Source organism: Rhodnius prolixus, unplaced genomic scaffold, assembly GCF_049639745.1.
Source record: "Rhodnius prolixus isolate KJV_2025 unplaced genomic scaffold, Rpr scaffold_1, whole genome shotgun sequence".
NCBI classification, from domain to species: domain Eukaryota; kingdom Metazoa; phylum Arthropoda; class Insecta; order Hemiptera; family Reduviidae; genus Rhodnius; species Rhodnius prolixus.
In genome coordinates, this window is record NW_027411581.1 from 65,079,498 (window position 1) to 65,101,276 (window position 21,779).

Here is a 21,779-nt window from a genome sequence, read left to right on the forward strand (position 1 = left end):
TAGAGTGGGAGGGATACTACACTAAGTAAACCAGTTAGGTAATACTAAATTTTGGCCCAGTTTTACTTTGACCGTCTAGCTGACATGTACACGTTCAAACTTACGCCAATGAAGATGAGAGTAAGTGTCCAGCGCTAAGTTTAAGATTAAGCACACAGCTTTTTCTTTTTGTAAAACAATAAGATAATATTTTAAAAGCTTGATATTCAATTCTTAGTAAATAAATATTATGAGTACTTATAATTTTGAAGGGTTAGAATTTTTATGGAATAATTTCCTACCCATTTCCGTTTCTCTACCTTGAATACTCTTGAAGTAAGTTAACTCCAGTCTTCTAGTGGTCAAGCTAGATAATGACAAAACTGCATTGCTTTAATTTATATTTGACTAGCCTATTTTTGTGTTAATTTTTGTATTACGTTGTTAATTTTATATTTATCAGAGCAATTGGAAATTAGGGATAGTACTCAATGTGTGTTAAAGAAATATAGTTTTGTTATTAACTGGGAAAGCTAACATTTAATGATATAATAATATAATAAATTGCGTGACATTTGTTCTTATGTTTAATCGTTCCAAACCTTCTGCTGCCTCATTTTCATTTTTATTTGCCTAAATTTTTTGGGGCGGGGCGGAATCACTTTTTTTAAAAATAGGGATTTGAATCAACTCGTTCCACCATCGGACTCGTTCCAATGGAACGAGTCCGCTCAAATAGCCCATCACTAATATGTACATTCAAACAGATCTACATCCACTGACTACTTAGTAAAAATCACTTTATCGGATTCTGGGGATTTCAAAACTTATAGTATATTTCTTCTGATAACTCAAAATCTAAGATCTACTACTCCAATTTTTAAAAACCTTTTCTGAAAATATAAAGTTCACTTAAATTAGATTTGATTATTAACATTCAACTCAACAAATTATAAATGGAATCTTCAATGGATTCATACTCCCTTCTCTTAGTAGCTTTAGTACATTGACTGTAGCCGAATTTGCTGTTACTCTTTTCCCATACAGTGTGGCAATGGTTAGAGTTGGCTAAGTGCCTATCCCCTAACTCGTGTACACAAAATTAGAACATCCACCCACCCTCGATACTGCCGAGGAGAACAGAGGCAGGGTATGGATAAAGGCTTGGAATGATTAATATGTGCGATGACTGATCTACGTCGAACAGACAGCAATTGCTTCTTCAATTTTTTTTTGTATCTGTGGAATTCGGTTCTAATTTTTTTTTTTTTTTTTATCCCCTATAACACTGATTCATAGAAAAGTTAAAAAAAGGTACGTACATTTTCAGTGCTTCTAAGTGATAGTTTCACTTAATTTATGTTAAAATTAAACACAGAGAGAGAGATTCTCGCAGGAAATAGAAGCAATTTGGAAACTTGGCAGAGACAAGACTGACGTCCAAGAAAAGTTTTACAGGCGCGTATGACCGACTCAATACTGCGCATGTTACTTATACCATAATTTACTTTCTTACTTTTTTTAAAGAAATTTACGATATCCTTTATTTAACACAATTTTTGTAAATGCCATTCATTATTATTATTGGCAAACGGAACAGTTGCCCAAGCCACTGCAGCCAGACTTATTTACCATCCTCTTGGGCGGTCTAGTAGATCATGCCTCCCTTCTTTAAGAAGTTTAGAGTTTTACCCTTTTATTATGAAAAACCACTATATTTCCATGGCTTATTGTTTCCCTTCAGTATTTTGTTTTTTAGAATATCTCGTCTGGCCTCCAAACTGACACTGTCCTCATATCTGACAGGATTTTAGAGTCGTCTCCTCTCCACCATTGTCACAATTTCTGCAGGGTCTGTGCCCTCCTACACATTCTGAAGCATAAGGCCAGATTAAGTTGACATAGGCATTCAGTCTAATCCGGCTCTTGAAGACCACTTACCGGTATGAAGTGTACCGTTTTCTTTGACCAACAGAGTCTAGTGGGATGTACCCATACTGGCCCAAGTAACTTAAAAACTTCAGCTCAACAGCTCTAAGGAGCGCATGTAGAAGAGGAGGATACATCTATCGGAGCAGAAAAAAACGGCCAGATTCTCGCCACAAGGCCGAATGCTATTCTTCGCCCATCGCTGGACGCTCCGACGACCTCTCACATCGGCCTCAAATGTAGCAGCTAACAACTCCCATCTCAATATACTTATCTCTGTGACACTCGTACTTGGAAAGAGTCACTATTTCTCGCTATTCTAATCATAATGTTAGCTTAAAAGATGATCTTTTCAAGAAGAAAATGAACAAAATTGAGAATTTATCTAACTTTTCCCACTAGTTTAGCTGAAAAATGAATGTTCTTCCATAGAACATTTTTGTAATACAAAACTTGCATTGGTTAAGTATGAACTTATTGTTATATTTAGAAGCTTTTTTTCCTCTAAATAACTTTTTTTCAGGGATAGTCAACGAAAAATGTTTAACTTACGTCCACTGTTCCAGAAGGAACTATGCTTTTAACCAGTTAAACGTGGAATTTAATTTTAACCCCCCATCCACCCACAGTGTGCGGAATTAAAATCAGACAATGACGTGGTATACACGTCGAACGTAGGGCAAAACAACCAAAAGTTTACAACATTGTAATAGTCACTGCAAGCACTTTTTCTGCAATCTCTTTGGGAGCTTGAGATTATAGAGCATTTTATATTATTCACTAGGAGTACACACGTCGAACGCACAGTAATACGAGATTTGATTTGACGTGTATACACGTCAAACGCGCTTTAACTGGTTAAGCAAATTTTCTCATCTAGTAGAGCTTAAAAAATGAGTACGCTATTTCAAGTAACAATTCCATTTCTAAGTTTGACACAATATTTCGAACACTGATAGAACTAATAAAAAAATTCATTCATTATATTAGCCCACTCAGATAGAGGTGAAACACAAAAGAAAAAAAAAGGAAATATTTTAGAATGTATAAACTTACTTGTGATTGTAAAATTATGCACACTTAGTTTGTTTTTTTGTAAAACTATCATTTTTAAAATTATTCTTATGAAAGAGAGGATGGTTTGTAAAACAGATGAATTACCTGCCTTACACAAACCTATTTTGCAGCAAGTTTTAATAATAGTATGTAAATATGAAGCGAGGGGTGAAGGGAGTGGTGTCCAGTTGGTTGTGTTAGTTGTGCCAACAGTTGTGTGAATGAAGAAGAAAGTTGGCATCGTATCAAACAGTCTGGTTACTAATTAATATTGTGCCATTTCTATGCTCTACCTTCATTATTCACTCATTAAGGACTTCGTTTCTCTCTCTGTAAGGAACCAACTGAAAGCGTTTTGGTTCACCATCCTTGCCAGTTGGTAACGAGGCAGCCAGCTTTTTTTTCGTCAATTTCGTGAAAGGCAAATAAAATGGTACAAACTTATTAAGAATCATTCCCATAGCTGTGAGCAATACAATTATTGTACAACGTGAGGTTTGATAGTACTGCAAATGAATGCTATTTAGTTTAAGATTGTTGGACTAAGATGTATCAGTTCAAATATTGATTCAATTAAATAAAAATGTAGAAGAGAAAAGGCTGGAATTGCAAGCAGTTTTTTTTAAGAAGAATGGATGCAAGGAAGAATTTCGAAATCAGCTGTTAAACCAGGATGAAAAGGGAGGCCTATTCGAAATCATCGCTTAACAGTACGGGACATGCGTGAGGAAGATGCCCTATGTAGGGATACTCAGGAAAGGGCTATTCTACGACTTTGATTTGAACAGTGAGGGTAGCAAAAAAGCTAAATTAAATACGTAGTTTAAGTTTCTTAGATTAGTTTCTACGAGATAGGCCCTGAAAGCCTACGCCATCTTAAAGCTGTCTACAGCATATCTGGGGAGATGAAGAGTAACCATTCTCTAATGATCACACTGATAAGGCATTCTGCGATCTTTCAAAAGGATGCTGGCCGCTGAGAACTAAGCAGAACCCAAATGCGCTGTCACCCAAACAAGAAACACCATATTCTTGCTGTTTATTCTCGTCAGGTTTTCTGATCTTTTAGTTCAGAACTTAATGCCCAGTAAGACTGCCTTGCTGGCCAAGAATATGACGACCTTGGAGCCTATAATTCTCCGCTTTATGTTCTCAGTATCACAAAAATAATTGGCGACTAGCTTTGCCTGAAAGACAATTACTAACTTAAAAAACGATGTAATAAAGTAAACTATTGTAAATTTAGTAAATAAAATTCCATCTAAAGCTATTCTAAAGTCAACAATCTGTACTAATAAGCCACAAACAATTCATGAACTCAAAACAGAAATGCTAAGCGTTATAATAGCTGAAATAAAGCCTACCAACTTGAAAACAGTCTTTGAAAATTTGATCAAAAGTAATACAGGGGCATTAGGATTAAAATTATGCATGATTTCTGAATCAGGTATGATCATGCATGATTTTTGAATCAAGTGTCATCCTTATTTTCCTTACTTTCAAAGTCGTACTTTATAAATCCATAAAAATTACTCGATTAAATAATAATTTCCTGTGTTTTGTTGTAAAATTAAATTCGTTGAAATAATTTTGTAACTTTATGTGCACATAGTCCCTTACCCACAAGTTAGACTTTAACTTAAGTTCTCTTGGTTATAAAAAAACATACAAGCACAAAAGGTTAAAGCATATCTTGCTTTAATTAACTCTATGTAGTTGGTTGTTTTTTTTTTTGCCTTAGTGCTTAAGTTTAGGCAGATTTCCCAATGTTAATATTAAGGTTATGGAGAGAACATAGGCACTATAGCTGCCTGAAACCTCCTTTTGTACAATTTGTATCTATCTCTCTTTTAAATTGTAAATAAACTTCTAATTTCATTTAATTTCAAATTCATTGAACTGATTGGTCACCAACATACGGCGGATTATATCATTCTAGTAAAGGATTTAATTTATAACACGGATTGGTCATTGTAGGAAAATTTTGTAGTTATGAAATAAAGGGCAAACAGAGTGTAAAGGTATAAAATAAGTTTTTTTTTTAATAATTAAATGAAAAATCATACTGCGCTACCATAAATCATTCATAAGTATATCCTCAGTTACTCTTACTTCATTAAACTTATTGAAATTATCATTTTGACAATAGCTTCAAAATCAGAGGAAATTTAATTCCTTTTATACTTTATTACCAATATTTGTTTATATTTTTGTAAAAATAAATTAATATAGAACATCACCTTTTAAAATTGGTTTTAAAAGGTGAATCAAACACAATATTCTTTTTATTGTTTCAAAAAGTTACTTATTACTTTCTAAAATAAAATAAATCAATAATTATGCTAAGGTTAAAAATATAAATTTAAATGTCATGTTACTTATTTTACCAGACAAACTTTCTTAGAAGTGATTTCATTTATGTATAAAACTATGTACATTGTATAATTATTTGGAATAAAGAAAAATACTATAGACTTAATTTTAATTTATCCTACAAATAAAATTTCACAATTTTTTATTAACAAAGTAACTAAAATTTATCGTATCACGTTTCTATTTTTTGAAAATAATTAAAATTGTTTGTAAACAATGCTATAAATTTTTTTATTTTAAATCGTAACTTGTAATATAATGTCAAATGGTTCTCAAAGATTTGAAAAACTTAAACAAAACAAAAAAGAAATTCTAATAAAACTCAGTAAATACTTAATTTATCACAATTGGTAGAGGAAAATAAAGTACTTTTATACAATTCATTTGGTGGTATCATTTACAAGGGAGGGATGATTTTTAACTAAAATAATATTTAGTAAAATATAACTATTAATAAATAAATATAACTTACAATTTTTATGTTTTTTTTTTGTTTATGTTGTTCCTAAACATACCCAATTCATTTTCATAAACATAACGCACTTTTCACTGTATTCAAGTTGGTGAGTTCCTGCAATTATAGAATTATTGAAATCTTACAATATATTGGATGTAATAATTAATATAATAATAGTCACAAAACAGGTATGTCCTAGTTAAATAATAACAAAAGTGGAGTCTACAGGATAGTTGTATAAGGGTTGATTGTCAAAAACTGCACGAAAAAGCGTAATGTTGGAAAAACGCCCAACTTTCGACGATTATTTTTCCCACTAAAGTAAAATTCCCAATTTGGTGAATTAAAAATATTTATTAGGATTAAGATAATGATTACAGTAACATACATAAAATAAACGCTGTAATACAGAGTACAATTTTTTTTTTTTTTTTTACATGTATTTGGTGAATGTAATATTTTTTTAAAAAAATAAAGAACTTGAATTTTAAAAAACTAATTAAAAAAAAAGAATACATACCTTTCATTACTTATCATCAAAAGGTGTTCTGACGAAATAAGTCATCAGATTGCCCTTGCCTTTAACATATGTCAGCCCTCTACTTTCACATTCATATCCATTACCCATTAAAATTTTCGCTGTGTCTTCAGTAACCTAAACAAATTTTATTGTTACGGATTTAAAAAAAAGGAAAAGAATGAATTTTGGCTAGTAATTAGAAAAAAATAAATAAAAAAAAATTTGTTAACAGTGGATAACCTTCCCCAGCATAATTATACTAAAGCGCTTTTCTTTCTAATAACCTTCCTTAAATGTAGGATAATTGTTTACTTCATATTCTGTATTATTTATTTACTGATTGATTTGTGTACTGTATTCTTCCTCATTTATTACTACTGTCTGAATAATTTTGATGTCATTTAAAGCATTTTCACGGCGAATAGAAGGAAGTAAGTACTTCTACATACAATTAATATTATTCCTATTATTAAATTAAGTATTATTAAACAACAACAAGATCCTGGTTTTAGCAATAAAAATTACCTAGTAAGAAATAGAAAACATAATAAACTTTTCCGTTCATGCTAGTTACTAATTTGATACCTGAATTCGTCCCATAACACCGCAGGAATCCATTCTTGACGCAACATTAACCGTATTTCCCCAAATATCATATTGTGGTTTCTGAGCACCAACTACTCCTGCTATCACTGGACCATGATTCAGTCCTTAAAATCAATGACAGACAAACAATTAGCGATATTCAAATAAGTTGTGATAACAAGTTTAATAGCGTAGTCCTATATGTACTTTTATCTTCAACTCAAATTTTCTGTTTATTTCATTGTATCCAAGTTTTCGTAATAAATAATATACAAGTAACGTTTCAGACCTATGTGGTCCGTTATTTAGTAACTGTACAAGATTAGTTTAACATGGTTTCCACGAAAAGACTACACAAAATGGTTTTATACATTCTTAAAAAAAATGTTTAGGTGATTTATCTATAAATGTAGAAAATACATTTTAACAAAACAATAAAAAATTCAAGGTAAACAATTTTATATTATTATTTAAAATAGTTAATGTGATAAGAAACGTAATAAAAACGAGAAATATGTTGAAAATATATGAAGAAAAGTTAAAAAAAACTGTACATTAAAGGAAAAACAAATTTTATAAGTGAAGGGCTTGTTTTATTTCAAATATTAGGCAATACCTTCCAGATAATTGAAAATTATAACAAATACAAATATTTCTAATTAGAATAATATCACCTACTTTAAGTAATAAAAAAAATAGGTATTTTATTTCCTTACCAATTCTCAATTTAAATCTTTGGAAAGACTCTTTGTTAATTTGATCCAATAAGTTCATTAGAGCTATTGCGAATTCAACTAAAGATATAATACTATGATCTCTCTGTCTGGTAGCTTTCTAATAAAAAAAATATATATATATATATATATATATGGTTAGCAAATATTATAAAAATAACAAAAATTAAACACGAAATTACTTTTTTATTTTATTGTATTTTAGTTCAGAAAAAGTTATTAATTAATTTTGTCAATTATGCCAGAAAAAAAAAGCCAGACTATAACATAAGAAGTGTTCGGCATCACTGGCGATTCAGCCAGCTTGGTCGATTATGAGGAATGGCAGTGCAGGCAAAAGAATGTACGAGTATGATTGGAGCAAAGAATGAATGAATTATGGAACTTGTATGGAGATTTTGTCATGGCGAGTTGTTTTTCTGAATGGGATGTTGATTTCGTAATGCTGAGGAAGGTTAGTCACTAAGAAAGGAGCACCAACTATCTGTACAGTCCATATTTTTTTTTGTAGCACTTTGCTGAAACCTCACAACTCGTAAGTTCACATAGGTTTTGATAATACTATTGTTTACAAATTGTTTCGAGTCCGCACGTTTTGTCATTTCTTGAAGGAAGAGCCCAAGATGGCAGGCACACCAGGGTCTGTGAAAGGAACAGGGAAAGAAGGTAGGTTGACGTTTCGCCAAAGAATAAAGTGATTTCTTGGTTTCTGTGGGATCATTTTAACTGGCCACTTCTTTGTGCCCAAGATACTATTTCACCTAAGTGAGACTGAAACTTGTACTGCGGTAGGGCGAGGAGAATAGTATGGAGAGATTGCAAAGTATGTATGATGTAGAGGACAGGGGCCAAAGTATATTTCCCTGCGGCAATCCTGCTTCTACAGTTCAGAGAGAGGAGAGATGGCTGAGCCAGGTACCTATTTGAAAGATTGAAGATCTAAAAACCTGAAAACTATTTTCAAGACTAATAATGGATTTACATATATGGGGCTAACTCCTCTCCAATTTGATGTACAACATTGAGACCCCCAAGAGGCACATCTACATTGAATTCCGAATCGAATCGTTTAGGCGCTACGCACTTTACAAAAAAGGTAACAAGACCTATTTTTGAAAAAGCCGTTTTTGCTCATTTTCAGCAACTTTTTTCTCAAAATCTATCTAATCTGGGGTTGTTGGAAGAAAATTACAGTTATAAAGGAGGATTTTCCCTTTATTTTAAAGAAAATTTGGGTATTTTATAGAAAAAGAGAAAAAAATTGTCAAAGTTGTGTGTTTTCCAACGTTACAGCTTTTTCGTGCATTTTGACGATCCAACCGGACAGTTTTAATCCAAAAAGTTTCTCATTTTATAGTTTAGAAGAAAAAAAAAAATAGGAATCATGAGATTAAGTGTCTGGCTTTTCTGAATGTTTCATGGTAACAGTAATTTCAAATGATACATTCGTCAATAATGTTAGCCATCTTTATGATGAACGTGGATTCGAATTTTTTATTACAAAGAAAACAATTCTTTAAATTCACTGTATGAAATCATTATTCGGGAATGGGGTAAAAACTAAACAGGATATGTTCCCATTAAATGACTTTACTCACCCCTCTAGCATCCTCTTTCCCAGGTTCTAATCCAGAGGCCAACATGTAAGTACTTCCAATTGTCTTTATTTTCTCTATACAGCTGAATTTAGGCTTTAATAATAGCTGAAACGGAACGAAAACTTTAGTTATATGCAATTTAAATTGGTGTTATGATACTCAGACATTGGCTTAATTTAATTTGGAGATGACAGAAAACATGTCAGTATTTGCTAGCTCATCTTAAAGAAAGCAACGATACAACGCCACTGCCAAAAAAAAAAAAGAAGAAAAATCACGTGGTTAAGCTCTTAGCAGAAAATTTAAGTGATCAAGATCGTCTTTGTAATCCAGAAATAGAAAATAAACTCTTAAATATTAAGTAACTTTTCTATCACAAATAATTATTAATTATTCACCTTATCAAAGTCGCATATTATTTCATTTAACAATCTAAGGCATTCCAGTCCTTGTTTATTCACGTCATTTTCATCATAAAATTCCTTATAGTTTGGTATTGAAGCGAACATTACTGCTATTGAGTTATATCTCTCATGGTAGAGTTCCTTTTATGGTAAATTAAATTCATTAATAGTTAAAAGCATAAAAATGAATGCATACAAAATAATAATTAGAAAAAATAATACCTGACTAGTATTTTTAGATAAAAACAAATGTGCAACATGTGCTGGTAGGATATTTTCTAATAAAATTTTATTAATTCCTCGCATTGTTTCCACTTCTTCCTGTTCCACTAATAATTTAGTCCTCCATTGATGGTCGATCCGTGTGGTAAATTCCACTTGTCTGTCTAGGACGTGAAGAAGTGCAGTTACACAAGAAATGGCTACAGCCAATTTCAATTCCCAAGGTACTTGAGATAGGCTGGAAAACAAAGAAAATACTTTTCTTTTCTTTTTGTACCAGAATAAATGAATTAACCAGTCAGCTGTTTCGACCTTGTTGGAAAATATGTCCCCTAGGTGCGTCGTACAAATTAAGCGATGACGAATATATTCATCAAACCCAGAGTATGTTTGATATGAAATTGGATTGCAATGAAATTACTTATATATTTTTTTCGTTACTTATTTCATGTACATTTATTCATTTATTTATATTAACATAAATAGGAACCAAAAACATCAACAATAAATTGACGAATATATTTTAGTTTTAACTAAAATTGCAAAATCAGCTGCCGATGGTCACTACTGAAAATGCATGACGAATGTACTCGTCATAACACAAAATTTAACACTTTTTTTCTTGACGAATATCTTCGTCATAAACAGTTCAACTGGTTAATAAGATCAATAGAATCTTTTAGATATGCATTAGTTACAATTACATGCATATGTTCATAAATAAATTAAATTAAAAAGAATAAATATAATGAAATATACAACCGACTAAAGTCAACTGACCAGGGGCCATTTTGGCTTTTTTTTTTTTTTTGGACATAATTTCTTCGAAGATGGTGTTGGTATGATGGCTAGAAACAAAGATATTTACCCAGACCAAGCACCAAGGATACTTACCATTGGTATTTTACTTTTTAAAAAAGTCTTTTTTTGTTTTTCCTTCACAGATTTTTGGTGAATACTAATTATAATATAATTTACTAAAATAAGCTTTTTAATAAAAGAGAACTGCTTCTCAAAATTCCACACTGCAGAGCAACAAATATTTACGGGAAGTTAAGATTAATATAGGTTCAATTCCTCTATAGAGTTACCCAGTCAATACCAAGCCATTGCCAACTAAGAAGACCTTATCCAGTCCTGAAAACTAAAAACAACACCAAAAGAGCTCCTAGTTGTTATATTCGGAATGAAACAGTTCCAGCATTAATATATACGAGAAAAAGAACTAAAATTCAAGCGTTCAAGGAAAATTGGTCTGGACATATACCCACATACTAAATTTCAAGCTACAAGTTTTCTTGGCGGCCTTGGCCTTCTTGCTAGGATGGATTCTTCTTAATCTTTTTGTTCTGGCCAGCTTTCCAACTGAGAAGAATGGGTTAAAATCCCATTGAAGCGTAAACGTTAAAATGCTACACATTTATAGAGTGACTGGTAGTCATTCCATTAAGCTTCAAGCATTTTACACCTATTCTCAGAGGTGTACTGAGTACAATATTTCAATATTTTTTTCAGCATATTATCATTATTTCAAGGTAAAGATTACAAAAAAAAAAAAAATACCTATCATTTGTCACTCCAAAGAAATAGCCTCTAAAGAGAGGCTGAGAAATAAATAATCCATAGTGCAGGCCAGCCACAGTTAGCATTAGTAATAATTTTATGAGATAACCAAGTCTAAGGAATACTGAGACAACGGCCAAAGACAGCACTGAACTCATTAGGTACGACTGAAACAGAAAGACAGTTTACTATTTATGCTTTACTATTTTAACGTAAAACTATATCCAGCATAATACTTAAATATATATGATAGATTTTATTCCTTCTATTTTAATTAAAAACTTTTCATTTCTAATTGCATGGAGGAACTATAATTTAAAGAAATTTCTTCTTTTCACTAAGTTGCAGGAATATTAATATAATAAGGATAGTTAATTTGAATGAGATATAATAAAATAAATAAATAAATCAAGGGTTCATTCGAGAACTGATATAAAAGTATTTATTTGCTGCAAAAAACTAAAATATTGACAAAAAAGTTCTCTGTAAATTAAAAAAAATAATACTCGATTTTATAGAAAGAAACAATAACTTATTCACTTTCATGTAAATTAATCTTTAGAAAATTTAAATTGAATTAATTTTCTAACAACTTATAATTCAACAAATTTTTACAAAAGTAAGACCTACAATGTGTAGTGAAAAGATAAAACTACTTTAAGATTATAGTAACACAATATATATTTTTAATAATAGTAGCCTGTACCTCTACTATTTATCTGCGGAAAAAGATATTTTTTAATTAATTTTGGGTTAAAATTTAATTTTTTCTCATGCTTTAAAAGAAAATTACATTGAGATAATGTTGAAGTTAAAGTTGCTTATCTGTTAAATATCACTTTAATCAAGCACCTTAATTTATTTACAACTAATAGTTTGAAACTAAGAAAGAAATGTGTTTCATTATTTATTATAGTTCATTTATTATTGTGTTATAAATATTTATTTTTTATTATATGTATTTGTATTATTTGTTTCCCATGTATCTATATATCTATGTATTACAGTAACTTGCTGCAACAAGCCAACAGATAAAATGTAGTAAATAAATTTTAAATACAATTATTTTGTACGGACTTCCCAAGTTGTTTGGCTAGAAGAGTGAAAATCTCTCTTTAAATTTGTTGTACTTAAATTCGACAAATATTTCCCTTAAATTGTATTAAAACTGTCCGGTAGGACAGTTGTATAAGGGTTGATCGTCAAAAACTGCACGAAAAAGCGTAACGTTGAAAAACACCCAACTTTGACAATTTTTTTCTCTTTTTCTATAAAAGATAAAATTCCCAAATTTTCTTTATAATAAAGGGCAAACCCTCCTTTATAACTGTAATTTTTTCGTAATAACATAGATTAATTAGTTTTCCAGAAAAACGATGCGAAAAATGCACAAAAACTACATTTTCAAAAATTGTTGTTGTTCTTCTTCTTCTTCTTCTTGTTGTTGTTACCTTTTTTGTAAACTGCGTAGCGCCTAAACTCACGAACCGATTTTCATGAATGAGGTGTCATTCGATTCGGAATTTTATGTAGATGTGCCTTTTGGGGATCTCGACGCTGTACATCGAATAGGAGAGGAGTTAGCCCCCTTTATGTAAAGCCCCCTCCAAAATTATTATTACCAATTACTCTGTAAATCTTAACCCGATTTTGAAATAATTTGGTAGGATGATAGAGTTAGGGCTCCTCTACGTAACATTAAAGCGGCGATCAGCTCTTACACTTGTTAAGGGAAAGTATAGCAATCGTTTCAAATTATCGACACGAGAACCGATTGTCATGAATGAAGTGTCATTCGAATCGAAATTTTGTACAGATTTGCACTTTAAAAGTCTGAACGCTGTGCCTCATAAGGAGGGGAGTTTGCCCCACCCAAGTAAGGCCCTTTCTAAAACTATTATTACCAATATTTCTATAACGCTTAGTCCGATTTTGATAAAATTCAGCTCGAATAAGTTGTTAAAGCTCCTCTACTTGGCTGTGAAGGGCCATCAAGCTCTTGCACCTACTAAGAGGAAGTACTGCAATCGTTAAAATTATCAATGGGTGAACCTATTTACATTAATGAATTGTCGTTCGATTCAAAATCTTTGCCTTTTAGGTTATAAAATGTAACTCTCATCCTTCTGAATCTTTAGTTAACAATTTTAAGATGTCAGCCTTAATGCTAGAAGATTCTCAAATCAGAAGCAATTTATTCAATTGATATTTTTTAAAAAAAAGAAGCATTTCTTGTGGAATTTACCCTTAGATCTTTATGAAAATTAAAAAATAAATAATAAATACTGAAACTCTCTGTGCCTTCTTGAAATAAATATCTCTATTATAAATAATTTATTATCAATTAAAAATAAAAAAAAAATTGAATGTTAACAAAATAATAAAATTAATTTAAAGAAACATTGGAAGCATATCCACCATTTTAATTTTTCCAATGATAAACGCACGGTTGTATTTTTAAAATAATTTAAAGTCTATCACGGATTATGCAGCCTTCAAATGTACGTATTAAAATAGAATACAAGTAGTAGTATTTTTAGAAACAAAAAGCACTTTAGAAATGTTTGCAAAACAATTGGTTTTAAAGTAGCACTCTGGGTACTCTGGGTACTTGGCAAAAATCTAATACAAATATAAACATTTACAAATTAGAATATAGTAGCCTCATTCACCTAAAGAATCGAGGCCCAAATCAGCCATATTAATTTGTAAATCCATTCTGTTTTCAATATTTATCTAACTTATCCAAAATAATTAAAAGAATCTAGTAAGTACATCTCTTCTTTTTTTTTTTGATAAAAGCAATTATATATTGCAAACTCTAGACAAATATGACATGTCATAAATCCACAGGATAATAAAATTTCTTAACAGAAATGGGTATCTGTTGACAAAAATAGTCAATTCCCAATTCTAGCCTTTTGAATGGGATCTTCAATGTACATCACTGGTACTGGTGTAAATAAATTGGTAGATATATAACATTCCTTTAAATGGTCAATCCCACGGGATCCTATCGGTGTTTCATTCCTGAAAACTCAGAACACCTCTGGGATAAGGTGGAAAAACTACATGGTCCTTAATGGGAATGACTACTCCATGAATGTGTACACCGCTTTAACCGCTTACCTTTCTTATTTTGAACCCAAATTGATAAAAAAAAAACACAGCTCAAGGTACTAGGACAAATTCGTACAATACATCTGTAATATAATTACTATCAAATCCTACAGCTGATTTATTAAAAGCATAGTTCCCTTCTAATGATGGCCGAATTTTCGTTATTAATTTAAATGAAAATAATTTGAATCATTGAAAAAAAACAAAAAATCCAAGAATGGAAAACCTACAATGGAATACATACAGGTACAGACGTCATCAGTTGATCATCTATCATGGTAATGGGGATGTCATCAGAAGCTGTTATATTAACTGGAACGTTCGAAGCATCCGTCGAAATATCTAATATTGACACTTCTTTAGGCCTATCTGGTTCCGTGTCTAGCTGCAATGACAATAATATTCAATATTATTTATTTGTCCATAATTATGAATTTCAATTAGGGAACCACCATGAAGATTGATTATAAATATAGAATACTTGAAGGATCTGTTTTCTTGAGCTAATTCTAAAATATCGTTGATTTATTTATCATCTGAATCTCCTCAATAAAAGTACCTCTATTTAGGGTGAATCAGTAAGTAATGTCCGTAGGCCTACTGTGTGTAGTATTACATCTAAAGTGGAGTTCAGTGACGTATTGGCCAACTTCATATTTTCCTCTGTTCTTGAGTGACGTCACTTTAATTTTTTTTTCTAAAATCCTTACTTTTTCCCAATAAAAATGTTATTACTCAGAAAGTTTTAGTCTGAATTCGATTCTGATGACACGATTAGAAAGACAGGTAAATTTTTTCTAAAAATTGACACCATTTCGAAGCATAAGTAATTCTATAAAATATTCCCTATTTTACGACAAGCCTACTTTAAAAATTGACTACTGGTCCTTCTAAAAGAGTTTTCAATGAATTAAACATCTTGATAAACTAACACTGTTGAGTGCTCGTGTACACGTTTTTTTGCAAAAACAAACGTAATTTTTCATACGAAGATAAAAGGAATCCTGGAAAATGATATACCGTTTGAAAGCCCTATCCGACAAGGAAACTTTGATAAAAAGTGCTAGCACCTAGGTCTGGATAATGATCACGTAAGGGCCTAATGAGTTTTCTTAAAAATTTCGATTACTTTTATTTTTCCAGTATTCGGAGGAAGATTGAGGCTGTTTGGAGAGTAAGTGAAGTTGGCCAATAATTGAACTATACTTTAGATGTACTACACACAGTAGGCCTATGGACATTACTTAATGGTTCACCCTGTATATATGACTGTAATCATTCTGCTTTTTTAAGAAGCAAGCAAGCAATGAAACATTGAAACGACACTTTACCGACGCCAATCCTTCTCTGTGCCCTACCGACACTAGTACAAGATCACCACTTACACTGTCGCTATCTTTATTCTACCTCAACATTCTGTTCAAAAAGTGGCTCTTCCAAATATGCAGATCTATCTGATCACTTCCACGGTTTCATTAACACTGAGACGACAAAACTTCACGTTGTACTAGATACTAGCACATTTCCAAAATGCAATCGCTATCTGGGAGGGGTTCAGCCTTTAGTGGATTAACGTGGAAACCCGCATTTTTTAACATGCATGACTAAGAAGACAAGAATCAGTTCAGAAGGTACGGTGAACTGAGACTACCTCTTGGGCCGAACTTCATGCACAATCACTTCCTTGGGGAACTGCCAAGCCGTCCAATATTGTTCCTCTAATCCTCAATGCTCCTTACTGCGTTTCCAATGATACTCTCCATAAAGACCACCTCCTTAAATATCCTCACCTTCTACACACTAGACCGTTTAGACGCCCTACTCCTGAGGCTCAATACCACTCTTCCACTTTTCAAACCCGACAACCCGCCCCAGCCTCTTAAATCGCGCAATCTCTTGATGTAAAACTTATTTGTATAAGATGCAATTAAATAAATAAATCTACATTTAAATGCACTAACCAAAGTAATGAGGGCACAAGTGGCTACCAGATCAACCACAAAGACTGCAACAGTTACTCTTAGCCACACGGTTTGAGCTATTAAACCTCCACCATGATTATTATCTGGAATATCAGAATTATGGTTTGTATGTCCCGCCCAAGATGCGTACAACAATACTAGAAGAGCTAGAAGAGTTGGAATGTAGGCTAAACATATCAACATTAACCTGAAACAAAATATAAAGTATAGTTTTTAGTTAGTCACCAAAAAAATATGAATTTAAAAACTTCTTTTTTTCTTCTTCCGAAATATTATAACAAAAACACTAACCTGGGTATTGTCAACAACTGGATAACCGTCATTGCTAAGAAGATACCAACAGATGAAGACATATAATTTCTAAAATGTGGGTCAACCTGAGATCTGTAGGCTATTTCCTGTTTTGCGTCACTGAACCATAAAGTTACAGGATTCATTCCATCTCTTTTATAACAGTTCCTGATAATTAATATTAAAAGATGTTTTAAATCAATAAAAATAACAATAATCCATAATTTTCATTTTCTTCAACAATCAGCGTCTTATTATACACGTAAATTAAAACTGTCCGGTAGGACAGTTGTATAAGGGTTGACCATCAAAAACTGCACGAAAAAGCGTAACGTTGAAAAACACCCAACTTTGACAATTTTTTTCTCTTTTTCTATAAAAGATAAAATTCCCAAATTTTCTTTAAATCTTACTCCAAACCCTCCTTCATAACTGTAATTTTTTTGCAACCACCCAGATCTAATAGGTTTCGAGAAAAAAGTTGCCGAAAATGAGCAAAAACCGCTTTTTCAAAAAATGTTCTTGTTCTTGTTCTTCTTGTTGTTGTTGTTGTTCTTGTTGTTCTTGTTGTTACCTTTTTTGTAAACAACGTAGCGCCTAAACGCGTGAACCGATTTTCATGAATGAGGTGTCATTCGATTCGTAATTTTATGTAGATGTGCCTTTTGGGGGTCTCGGCCCTGTACATCCAATGGGAGAGGAGTTAGCCCCCTTTATGTAAGGCCCCCTCCAAAATTATTATTACTAATTACTCTGTAAATCTTGACCCGATTTTGATAAAATTTGGTAGGATGATAGGGTTAGGGCTCCCCTCCCTAACAATAAAGCGTCGATCTGCTCTTACACTTGTTAAGGGGAAGTATAGCAATCGTTTCAAATTATCGACACGTGAACCGATTTTCATGAATGAAGTGTCATTCGAATCGAAATTTTGTACAGATTTGTACTTTAAAAGTCTCGACGCTATGCCTCATAAGGAGGGGAGTTCGCCCCACCCAAATAAGGCCCTTTCTAAAACTATTATTACCAATATTTCTACAAAGCTTAGTCCGATTTTGATAAAATTTAGCACGAAGAAGTGATTAAAGCTCCTCTACGTGGCTGTGAAGTGCCATCATGCTCTTACACCTACTAAGAGGAAGTACTGCAATCGTTAAAATTATCAATGAGTGAACCGATTTACATCAATGAATTGTCGTTCGATTCAAAATCTTTGCCTTTTAGGGAGAAGTACTGTAATCGCAGTTTATTTTTCTTGCTCCTCTTAAAAGGAAGTACTGAAATCGCAGTTTAATTTTGCTATTTACCTACAAATACCTTCCTATTTTATTCAAAACGCTTTCTCAAAAAAATGGTTATTGAGGATGGTTTGGGGACCGCAACTATAACCATTCTTTAAAAAGATCTCTCCAGTGATAGTTACGGTTCCGATTTAACACCTTATCAGGTTATAATGATAAAATAGCTTATTCCAAATTTTAAAAAAATCTGTAAAGCAGACGTAACTTTGCTAATAGACAAAAAGGAAAATCTATCCAAAAGGTACAAAAATCTCCTTAACAAAAACTTACAGTTTAAAAAGTTAAGTATAAGGGTTGATTAAACGCCAAAAGGTACACAAATCAGCAAGTACCCAACATTTCATTAATACTTCATTGATATTATTTAAGTAATTTTACCGCATTAATTTTCATTAATATTTTTTAAGAATTTATTAGATGTCACATACCCTTATGCTGGCCATTTTCATCTACAAAATATTTGTTCAAGTAGCACACCATTTAACTTAGATTGACTGTAATATCTATTTATCTATAATAATCAAACTATTGATTACAGGTGAAAAAAAAAACGTTATAAAAAATAAAAAAATATGAGGCTAAAAAATTCATAAACGTTTTTTAAAAATTGCTTACACCAACATACATCAATGATTTTATTTATTTATTTTTATTTTTAAATAAAAATCGTCGGTTTAAGTTCATTCTTCGATTAAAGTAATTGTTATTACATGTAGTAGTCAAACGTTTATAATAATAGATAATAATTATCTGGCTTTATCGCAAATAATATAGTTTTCTTCAATTACATTCTCAATCTAGGTATTCATCCCAAATGTTGTGTATATGTAATATAAAATAAATAAGATATGCATATTTTTAGGACAGCTAATTATTCCAGTATTTTACTATAAGTAAAATTAGGGGAACTAAATTAAATTACAATTGAGAAATGAATAAATAATGTTGAATAATCTACTTGTTATTAACTGTGTGTTATTTGTCCTCACGAATATTTCGGTAAGACGAATTCAAGAATGAAATATTGTTTTAAATCCTCCGTGATTCAAATTTAAACAGTAGCCGACTCTAAATTTGTCTTTTTCTAATTTAACATGCATGTATGTGTGACAACTTCAGAATAAAGGGCACATTAAAGAGAAATCAGAAGAATAATTTGGAATAGAGTTAAAATAAAGTACCTATTTATACGAAGATATAATATACATTTTATCACAATTATAACTATTATGAATGAACTGGCCAGCATAAGGGTATGTGACATCTAATAAATTCTTAAAAAATATTAATGAAAATTAATGCGGTAAAATTACTTAAATAATATCAATGAAGTATTAATGAAATGTTGGGTACTTGCTGATTTGTGTACCTTTTGGCGTTTAATCAACCCTTATACTTAACTTTTTAAACTGTAAGTTTTTGTTAAGGTACTATTTATTATTGCACATTTTTTATTTTTTAATTGCAAAAATATTTTATCTAAGAAAGGATATATAAAACAAAAATAAAAACTAACCCACACTCAGAACACGTCCCTTTGTTTGGAAGTAGATTTGATTCTATCATCGCCAAACTCTGTAAAGATTAGTTTTAATTAACATCCTAGATCACGTCATGACGGCACTCCAAGAAGAATATTGTAATCACAAAAATTGTATTGTATAAGGTACAAGTAAAAAAAAAACCAATAAGTTCGTTGAAGATAATGATTATAAATTCTATACAAGTTTTTAATTATTATAAGTTTATAACTACTGCATTTATATACTCGTATTACAAAGACAATTGAAATTAACACACAAAAAACCAAAGTCAAACTAAATAACTAACCGTAAGGCCAATATTTTTAGCCAGAGTATTTTCTGTAATGTTGGCAAATGGTTTATCAGCACCCCAACACTCAATGTATTTGGTCATCTTACTTGGAGATCTACTTCTTACAGAACCAGTGGAATGCAAGCCACATTCTGCAGTCAGCGGTAAGCCTAAACTTGATCTTCTACGGTCACCCACGCCGTTTAGTTTTTGTTTACTTTCGTTGCTCTGGAAAAAAAAAAAACACTAATTTAAATAATTATTAATACATTGAAAAAGTATTAGTTTTACTTGTACATAATTCCATTCTTCAAGATACTGTTTACAGGTGTAAGGGTACCATACAGCTCTAAACCAGAATTGCAAGCTGAAATGAGCTGGACTAGCGCCTTGAAGGACCCGAGCTTGAGTCCTTTATTTAGATAATGGCTTCCATCCAATGACGGGACTATATTATCGGTTAGTATATATGCCGACAGTTTAATAAGGTTTCTTATGCCCAACCAAACATAGAATTTATTGTAAACATCTTCAGAGGGTCGATCATTGACTGGTTTTAGATGGCACCACGGAACGAGTTCTGAGATGGCGTTCTTTAATAGAAGGGGTACACCGATTGTGGAAGAGGTCTCGGAATATAACCCAGACAAAAATGAAGAAGAATAAAGGTGCAGCTGAAGAGGCTCTCTGATGGATAGTTTGCCTAAAGAGTTTCTGAGACTGAAACAAAATTAACCTAAAATAGATGAAAATTTTATCAACCGACATTGGGTATATTGAGTAAAACAATGGATAGAACAGAGAACTACGTTGCAAATCGTTCTAGGAACCTTTGTTTTAAAAAAAACGTACGACTAGGTGATTCCCAGGGAATGTCCCGAGAATGCAGAAAGTTACATGCAGGTACCTGAACAAAATTCTGAATACTTAACCTGGAGAGAATTGAAGGAGGCAATACTCCACTAATACATGATTAGACGACATTTTAATGAAGGCAAGAGTCACTATCAAGAGGAACTGCATAACTTAAGTACACCATTTTACAAAACTATAAACATTTGCTAATAAATAATTGTATTTCAGCAAACCTTTGATCTAATGGAAAACCCGGCACTTGCGATGCGATAGATTCCTTCTAGTTAGCCATGCACATAATTACTACCTCCTAGTTGCAATCAATTAAAACAATATAAAGGCATTGTTAGCTAGTGAAATGCACTAGAACTACAAAGGTATATATCCTACAGCTCTTCTATTATTCTGTCCCTAAAGGTAAAACAGAGAAGCAATTACGGCTGATACATGTCAGAGTTGTGTGCAGTGACTACATGTGTCTATCTGCAGAGTGTGTGCACAGCTCAACTCAAAAAAAAGCGCGTAGAGATTTCACATTTAATATCCGGTATAAGCTTTCGGACTGTATCAGCCAATCAGAGATGTCGCTATACTAAATAATTTTTTACAAACTTAGTACACGAATTATTCCATACGTAGTTCCTCGTGGGAAGGCCATAGTTTCTTTACTGTTTATCTTGTTCTAAAGGAAAATTGTTGGTAATTAATCTTGGGTTAAAGAAAAACTTAATATTAAACTTCGTACAGATTTTCTTAAAGTAATGGAGCGTACAGGCATAAATCAAAATTCGAAACAATATTTCGAATTTTCCGTTTTATACTCCCAAACTTATTAGGAATTGTCTCAAAACTTTTCAAAAGATAGGTAGCCTTCATTTAAAAGATCAAAAAGAAATTAACTTTGACGTAAAAGAGCCTTCTTCAAATTTTCTTGACCCTAATATTATTCACCTTCGGTCTTCTTACATTTTTTAGTTCAAAAGGGCAGACATGAA

The 21,779-nt window shown here is 31.8% G+C and overlaps 1 protein-coding gene and 1 long non-coding RNA gene across 8 annotated transcripts in view; one reads left to right on the plus strand and one right to left on the minus strand.

Moving 5' to 3' along the window:
- Positions 1-4,980: 4,980 nt before the first annotated feature.
- The window catches only part of Ac76E (adenylate cyclase type 2 Ac76E), a 114,849-nt gene continuing 98,050 nt past the window's right edge, over positions 4,981-21,779 (minus strand). For all 7 annotated transcript variants that reach the window (XM_074112541.1, XM_074112547.1, XM_074112545.1 and 4 more), the window contains 13 exons: positions 19,945-20,157; positions 19,631-19,689; positions 16,814-16,981; positions 16,502-16,709; positions 14,785-14,925; positions 11,421-11,587; positions 9,858-10,095; positions 9,630-9,776; positions 9,232-9,336; positions 7,616-7,733; positions 6,900-7,024; positions 6,315-6,449; positions 4,981-5,908 (listed from right to left, as the gene is read on the minus strand). In XM_074112541.1, coding sequence (XP_073968642.1) covers positions 6,321-6,449; positions 6,900-7,024; positions 7,616-7,733; positions 9,232-9,336; positions 9,630-9,776; positions 9,858-10,095; positions 11,421-11,587; positions 14,785-14,925; positions 16,502-16,709; positions 16,814-16,981; positions 19,631-19,689; positions 19,945-20,157 — 1,818 coding nt within the window. In that variant the 3' untranslated portion in view covers positions 4,981-5,908; positions 6,315-6,320. The remainder of the gene's footprint in view (positions 5,909-6,314; positions 6,450-6,899; positions 7,025-7,615; positions 7,734-9,231; positions 9,337-9,629; positions 9,777-9,857; positions 10,096-11,420; positions 11,588-14,784; positions 14,926-16,501; positions 16,710-16,813; positions 16,982-19,630; positions 19,690-19,944; positions 20,158-21,779) is intronic.
- Positions 6,597-21,279, plus strand: LOC141446126 (uncharacterized). Its single transcript, XR_012453531.1, has 3 exons — positions 6,597-6,745; positions 20,258-20,388; positions 20,490-21,279. It is a non-coding gene; the product is annotated as an uncharacterized lncRNA (long non-coding RNA).